Source organism: Gossypium hirsutum, chromosome D11, assembly GCF_007990345.1.
Source record: "Gossypium hirsutum isolate 1008001.06 chromosome D11, Gossypium_hirsutum_v2.1, whole genome shotgun sequence".
In the NCBI taxonomy this organism is placed as follows: Eukaryota; Viridiplantae; Streptophyta; class Magnoliopsida; order Malvales; family Malvaceae; genus Gossypium; species Gossypium hirsutum.
This window is the reverse complement of record NC_053447.1, coordinates 32,947,604-32,955,521: the sequence shown is the minus strand read 5'-3', so window position 1 is coordinate 32,955,521 and position 7,918 is coordinate 32,947,604. Positions and strand designations below refer to the sequence as shown.

At 30.0% G+C, this 7,918-nt stretch overlaps 1 protein-coding gene across 12 annotated transcripts; it reads left to right on the top strand.

The window, feature by feature from the left end:
- Positions 1–2,687: 2,687 nt before the first annotated feature.
- On the top strand, positions 2,688–5,119 carry LOC107913375 (uncharacterized). 12 transcript variants are annotated; one of them, XR_005920436.1, is made up of 7 exons: positions 2,689–2,943; positions 3,113–3,226; positions 3,906–3,971; positions 4,313–4,368; positions 4,467–4,540; positions 4,636–4,708; positions 4,803–5,119. XR_005920436.1 is itself a non-coding variant. In XM_041104049.1 (3 exons), exons 1-3 carry the CDS (start codon positions 4,317–4,319, stop codon positions 4,995–4,997), a joined length of 321 nt encoding a protein of 106 aa, XP_040959983.1. In that variant the 5' UTR covers positions 3,981–4,316; the 3' UTR covers positions 4,998–5,119. The 12 variants fall into 12 exon arrangements, 1 of the variants encoding a protein (XP_040959983.1); XR_001688507.2 differs by having other exon boundaries at positions 4,207–4,368; XR_005920439.1 differs by having other exon boundaries at positions 2,688–2,943; positions 4,207–4,540; positions 4,636–4,694.
- The last annotated feature ends 2,799 nt before the right edge of the window (positions 5,120–7,918 follow it).

Below are 7,918 nucleotides of genomic sequence, written 5' to 3'. Positions count from 1 at the left end.
AACGTATAAAAGATAAATAAAATAAGCTACTTTCTTGTTCGACCATCTTCTTCACCAAAACCATAGAAAAACAAATAAGGTTTCGACGTTTCAAGCTTTAATCTTCCATTTGTAAGTTTTTAAGCTCATTTCTTGTTACTTTTATGTTTTTGAAGTCTCGAAAGTTTGAGTTAGCTAGCACGTGTATCAACTTCTAAAATTGTTAAAGTTTTCGAAAGTTGCCATTGTTGAGTGATTGATGAAATTAGTGTTAATTGTTAGATTTTAAGCTTAGATATGAAAAAGGATTAGTTTGTAAAGTTTAATTGCTAGTTTTTAAACATAGGGAATAATGTGTATAAATTTCAAAATTGATGCTAAACTTCTAGAAATATAGACATTAGAGGGATGGAATTGAGATCTGTTTCGAACTTGAGGCTCAAATTTGAAAGTTATAACAATTTCGGTTTTAGGGACTAAATTGAATAAAATGTAAAATTTTAGGGGCATTCAAATAATGAAATTGAATTGTTACATGCATATAATAGAAAATTATAAATTGTTTTCAATTAATAAATTTAATTGAATTATCCTTTAGATCAAGAATTTATAAATTTGATCATTAGTAAAAGGAACTCTCACTTTGAGCAATATCATGTTGATAATGTATTATAAAACTAAGAGAATTATAACAAGAGAGAAGAGTAGCAAATTAAAGGATGATTCAAATTTTACTTTGGGATACAAAAAACTTATCCTTGCCCTTTATTTATAGGGCATCAATCACCATAGGTTACAAAAAGAGAATTAAGTGTTGGTGCGTGGAGATAAAATAAACTTATGAGAAATTAATGAAGGCTTCAAAGTGTGTATCAATGTCACTTTCTTTAAGGTTCTATTCACCCCCACCTATATTATGGTGTGCAAAAGATTTATTGGCAAATCACTATACCAAAATAGGCTTTTAGCGGCGTTTGGACAAAAAATGCCGCTAAAAATCGAGTATTAGCGACGCTTTTACGAAAACGCCGCTAAAAATAGAGCATTAGCGGCATTTTTCAAGAAGCGCCGCAAAAAACCTAAGCTCCACTTTCGAGGCTTTAGCGGCGTTTTTGAAAAAGCGCCGCTAATGCTCTAGGCTTTAGCGGTGTTTTTGGAGAAGCGCCGCTAAAGACAGAAAAGCGCCGCTAATGCTCTGGGTTTTAGCGGCGTTTTTGGAGAAGCGCCACTAATGCTCTGGGCTTTAGCGGCGTTTTTGGAGAAACGCCGTTAATGCTTTTGGGTTTAGCGGCATTTTTAAAAAAGCGCCACTAATGCTCTGGGATTTAATTAATTTATATTAATTAAAATTCAATTTATTTTTAATTGAATATTTAAAATCTTCATAAAAAAATGACACGTAGAAATAATTTGAAATAAAAAACATAGAAAAATATTTGTTGAAAATGAAAAAAAATTAAAATACTATTATTTAAAATAATTTTAAAGTTTTTTTGGGTACATTACTGATTTTTTAATTTATATATTAAATAATTTCTTATATAATCGTAAAAGAGATAGTATTAATTTTAAAATATTAAATTAATTATCACTATAGTTTAGGGTTTTTGGTTTAGGGTATATGGTTTAGAGTTTAAGGTTTAGGTGTTACCATTTTAAGGTTTATAATTTATGGTTTATGGTTTAAAGGCTGGGGTTTAAAATTTAGTGGTTATGTGTTAAGGGTTTATGGGTTTATAACTTTAGGGTTTAGGTTTATAATTTAGGGTTTAGATTAACTAGTGTTTTCTAATTTTTGAAGTATTGAATTAATTATCATTATAGTTTAGGGTTTAAGATTTAAAAGTTACTATCTTAAGGTTTATGAATTGTGGATTATGGGGTTTAAGGGTTAAGAGTTTATAGTTTATGTTTTATGATTCAAGGTTTAGGGATAGGGGTTAGGGGTTTAGATTGATTAGTGTTTTTTAATTTATATATTAAATAAATTATTATATAATTGTAGTGTAAATTATTTAAGAGATAATAGATAAACTTTATATATATTAAATGATTTTAGGATTTAAGGTTTACTTGAGATTTGTTAAATGATGAAATTTTATACAATCAATTAATACATTTATATTTGAAAAATATTTAATCTAAACCATTTGATATATTTAAATATTAGATTTAAAAAAATTGATAAATAAATAAATAAAAAGTAACATATTGATATGGATAGATAACTATCTATTTTGGATAGGACCAAATTATAATAAATAAAAATAAAATACAAAAACTAAAATAATTCCACATCGAACATCTAGCAAAATAATTATATTTTAGTTAGGAAGAAATATCTCTAATAAAATGGAGATTAGATCGGAAAAGAATAATATAAAATCATGATTAACGTCTCAATCTTTAATAGAAATTTGATATGTGAGAGATTGATTGCTTACATTGGATAATTCCAATTTAATAATTAATTACAGCCATTTAATCATTTGTTTTCTTATTAAAATATACAATATTTATTTTGAGAGTACCTGGTTATTTTTTTATAAAAATCTAATTTATAAAAAACAGTAATAAAAATATTTTATAAAATCACTTAACTAATAATTTTTAACAAAAAAAAGAATTTTTTAGCAGAACTAAACGACGTCGTTTTATAATAATAGTTTACTTTAAAAAACTTCCCGCCAATTTATCCCCAACTTTCCCTGTGAAACCCCTAATTTCCCCCCTAAAACTCTTAACTTTGCGAAGACGCCGTCTCTCTTGCTTTCTCTCCCTCCCTCCCTCTCTGCGACATTATAAAAAAAATCAACATATGCTGATAATGAGAAGATTTACTGGTTTCCCAGGCAAATCAAAGAGGTTACAACGAGTTTCTGGATTATTATCGGCTTTACTAGTAAAACATGTTACAGAGGTTACATAGGTTACAGAGGTTACAACCATTGCTGTACCTTTGAGGTAAGAAATAAATCCCAGTCTGCAATTGAATCAGTATTTGGGATTATATTTTTAATTCACACTTATCTTTTTTTTTATAGTAATTGATTTTTTTTATAGATTTTTAATTTTTTTAAATAGAATTTAAGAGAGACATCTGAAGTAATTTGGGGGAGTCTTCGTTTTACAGATTATTGGGTTTTGAGGGACGATAATGGGGAAGTTAGAAGGAAGATATCAGCAGCGTCAGCCAGAGCTCACACTAGAAAATCTCATCAAAGCTCTTCTTTCAAGCTTTCTCCAGGTGTGTTTTACATTAGATTTATGTTTCATTTGATCCATTCAAATTTCAAGCTTTTCTACTGGCGGATCATGATTTTTTTTTCTCATTGCGTATTTGGTTGATAAGCAAATATGAAAAGAACAACCTTTTGAATTCATTGTATTTGGTCACTGTTTCGAAAGGATAAGAACAAATTGTTCTTTTCATTTCTTGGTGACTTTGTTTTGATTGGCTTAGGACTTTGTTCATTTAGACTTCTACTGATTTTATACCTCAAAAGTGGTAGCATTTTAGGTAATAGCTGTTGAATGAGTGTTTAAATTAAACCATTTGAGTAAAAGGAAAAAATGTAATCTAACTTTTAGTACAGGGACTTCCATCATACTTTTACCATAATTTTTATATAATTAAATATATGTTTTTTTATCTCAATATAGATTGCACGCACACGCACACTCACAAGCATATATATATATACACATACACAAAATACATGTGGGGTGGTAAAAACTGTTGTCCTTGTTTGGTTGTCGATTTCTAGAGGGATGGTTTCTTTTTTTTTTTTGCTGTAACTATCATATTCTATTAATGTATGAAAAAGAGAATATAGTTTAAGTGAAAGTAAAATAGTAAATTAATCACCTACTTTTTCTTTTTTTCTGACTTGTATATATATACATATATATATGTTATATGGCAGGTAAGGAAAGAAAAATTAGGAGACAGAATTACAGCACTTCACCAGTTTGTTTCACCATTTGGGAAGGTATAAAAAACTTTAGATATTTGTAAGAAAAGAAAAAAAAATCATGTTTTAACTCAGTTAATTGCAATCATTTTGATGAATAGTTTAATTTCGGTTGATTACTGGATTTTTTATATTTTAAGTGTAGGCACATGTTGATCACTGGATTTTTATATTTTGCTCTAGTATGAAGTACAAACATTCTTTGTTTCTTTGCTTTATCTAACACATACACTATTTTGTGCTTACTTTGAAGAGTGCAAAGGAGAAGCAATTCTTATATGATATTGTTGCAAATGGTCAGAATGGAATTGATATGGATAAGTAAGTGAAACTTAATATACAGGCTACACCACCTGCAGGTTCATGGAGACTATGCGAGTTTTGGGTGATGAGATCTGCTATCGTGCTAAAGACTGTTAGTATCATCTATTTCATTTACTTGCAAAATACATGTTTAGTTCTTTTAGTGTTTTTTTACTCCTCCTTAATAACGGTAATGGGTGCTCTTGCTAGATCTTAGTATCCACAGGTTATTTGCTACTCGTGCTGATCTTTATCGAACTGTGTACACCCTCTCTAAAGTGAAGGTATTCACAGAGTTAACTCTGGGTTCTATATTATCTCATTCAAACGTCTTTTTTACATTGTTATTTTTTCTCATATTTTTCTTTTGTGTAATTAGTTGTGTAGGCGTCTTATCTTAAGTGGTGAGGTCTGATTTCATTTTTATTCAAGATCCTTGTGAGTACTAGAAGGTTGGACAACATGCTTAGCATTCTTTTGAGTTGCTAAAAATTTGGAGTCCAAATGTATAACATGCTTTGCATTCTATTCTTTTTTTGAATCCAGCTAGATGACACAATAATCAAAACCATCGAGACAACACCAGATGAAGAACTCCGAGAATCTAGAGATCTGATTCTGCACATTCGTAGGAGAAATTTGTATCAGGTGGAAAACCTTTGCATACTTTCACTTCATTTTTGTGTTTTGATCATGGTAGCATGCAAACAAACATGCTATTATTTTTTTTATAAAATGTGAAAGACGAAACTTACTGTATACTGTGTTATTTTCTGTGTTAGTTCTGTAACCAAGATTTACTTGATTAAGAAAATGCATTGTATATTTTATTACCTTGCATATGTATTATTTATTTTAGTTTTGATTTTAAATTTTTATTTTTACTTAAGTGTTCTAACTTTTGGATTTTAATTGTGTTATTAATTTATTATTTTAAATTCTAAATTTAAATTCATTAATTTTTATATTTATATTTAGTTTTAAAGTTAAAATTTGTGTAGAAAATTTAATTTAAATAATATTTTTATTTATCCTTAAAACATAATATAATATTTATCATAGAAATAAATATTGTTTGAAAAAAAATATGTTTTAAAAGATAAATTTTTAGCGGCGTTTGTGTGAAAACCGCCGCTAAAAGCCTAAAAAAGCGCCGCTAAAAGCCTATTTTGGTGTAGTGAATGGACCTTGAAGATTCAATGAAGCTTAATGATTGTCTACGTTTTACACTTACAAAAACAATCCACTAAGCATTAAGCGGAGAATAAAAAGATATTAGTTTCTATAAATAGTCTTTGCAGTAATTATTTATAGAAAAATCTAGGAATATAAAAGATGGTGAGAAAATAGAAAGAAACATTGTTTCTATTTTTTTCGGTGTGTCTGATGTGGTCGTTGAAAGCACCAAAAATATCCTATCCCTAATAAGTAATGAAAAAAGAATAGTAAAAGAGAAGTAGGGTCAAATCATCAGGGACTGGACTTGTAAAATATCTTGTTCCGTGAAATCCTAGGCAGAATCTTGCCCAAGAAAATTTGCGTGCCTGAAAAAAATAAAATAAAAAAATAACAGAATTAAATGTTTGGATTTGAAAACGAAAAATAAAATAAAAACAAATTTAAGAATATTGAATCGAAAATTAGAAAAATTAAAAATAGAATTGAGAGAAAGGAAATTCTTATGGGAGATTCCAACCTCCAGTTGTCTTGTTCCGCCTTGGGTTCAATTCTCGACTTTTAGATGATCCTTCCCAAACTGAATAAGCCAATTATAGTGGAAGAGGATGCCTACGACCACCAACTCCAATGACTTAGACTTACGATGTGGTGGAACCTGACTCTAGCCAACAATCGCTTCTGTGGGATCGTCTTATGCTAGATCAACGCTTCTCAATGGCAAATCCCATGCCATTTTGTCTCTTGGGCTCGCCAACCTCTGATGCAGTAAGCTAACGAACCGACTGTGCAACATTTCCAAAACATACAAAGCGACCGCCTTTGCATACGTTGAAAAGCTTACTTCTTTAGGGACATGGACAGGAGCGTCAGCCCCGTAGTGCGGAGAAACGATGAATACTCAGCGAGGAGGCTAAGTACGGATTCTAAGCCTCTCATGAACCCTTTTGAGGATTTTTGACAACCTTCGGCTAGATGGGTTTAGTGGCTCATGGTTGTGGTAGAAAAGAAAATAAATAAATAAAAATAAAGATTTTATTAAAAAGAAATATGAGAAGAACAAAAGCCTAAACTTTTGGGAGAGAGTGTTTTCAAAAAAATATATGGGATCCCCTTTTGAGTCACTTCACCCTCTATTTATAGTGCTAGGGGAGATAGTCTAATCCTACTTAAATTCCTAAAAGATAAATACATTTAATTGAAGATAAATAAAAATAAAATAAAATCCTAAAAATAATCCTTAATAATTATCTCAATATTAATTATCCTAATATAATTAAAATAGAGTTTAATAGAATAAAATCTCTTCTTTTTGCATTTCAACCCTTGTGTCCTCCATGCTTGCACTTTTGGCACCAACTTTTTCTTGTGTCGTACATTGGCCCATTTATCTCTAAATTCTCGCTTTTGGCCCTTAATTTTGCTTTTGCCTCAAATTTAGTCCCTATGAGATAAAAGATCATAAATAGCTCAAATTAGCAGGATCATACTCAGAATAAATACATAATTAATACATAAAAATACGTTATTCTAGAGTGTTATCAAATCCCCCTACTTAGCCCATGCTTGCCCTCAAGTATGGTTCCTATCTACTGTGAAAAATCTGTCAAAAATGCATATGAAAAATAAAGAGAACCCTAAGCTTGCTTTAAGTAAAACAGAAAAAGTTTTTCAATTAATACACACAAAAATTAGAATCAACTTGAATTATTTAATGAAAATTAGGTAAATTACCAAACCTACCAAGATACTCTATTTGTTTCCTCCTTTAGTCCCCAAAATATTTTTTTCTTTTTTTTTTCTTTTTTCTCTTTTTTTTATGCTTTAGGAATATACTGAACCTTTTGACGCGAAGAGAGATGACAGCCAAGCACCCCACCCCGGTTACTCAGCCCAACAAACTCCTAATTTATTATAATTTTTCTTAAGAACACATCAAACCTTTTGACGCGAAGAGAGATGACAGCCAAGTACACCACCTCGATTACTCAGCCCAACATGTTCTTAAAAATTAATTCCGGTTAGCGGAGTTTTACCTAACACATCACACAACCTTTTGACATGAAATAGGATGACAACCCAAGCACCCTACCCCGGCTACTCAGTCAGTCACGCTTTTAAGCTGCGCTCATAACCACAGAAACATTAAACGACATTTTAATAATAACTTTTTTTATGAGGACTTTAGAGAAAAAATAATCAAGTGTCAAAAATAAGTTTCAGTAATTACCTTAATAGTCATCAACATATTTTAGCATGCAAACATATTAAGTGTCCACTTTGTATTTAAACTTAATCAATTTTACGAAAAGCAAGATAAAGTTAACTTTATGAATCACAATTATTTTTAGTCTAATAAGAATAAAATAGTAGAGATGGCATCAATTATGGAAAATCCATAATTTTCTCAAAAAACAAGAATCATACTTGTAAGTCAAACAGTAGGCAATTCTTGGTAAAAATCTTGGGCATGAAAAGAGGCAGGA

Excerpts from the sequence above, each read along its gene's own strand:
- LOC107913375 (XM_041104049.1), top strand. The coding sequence starts at position 4,317 with ATGGAGACTATGCGAGTTTTGGGTGATGAGATCTGCTATCGTGCTAAA. Across the intron at positions 4,369-4,466 it reads CTGCTATCGTGCTAAAGACT|ATCTTAGTATCCACAGGTTA; the intron begins GTTAGTATCATC and ends TGCTCTTGCTAG. Across the intron at positions 4,541-4,802 it reads ACACCCTCTCTAAAGTGAAG|CTAGATGACACAATAATCAA; the intron begins GTATTCACAGAG and ends TTTTGAATCCAG.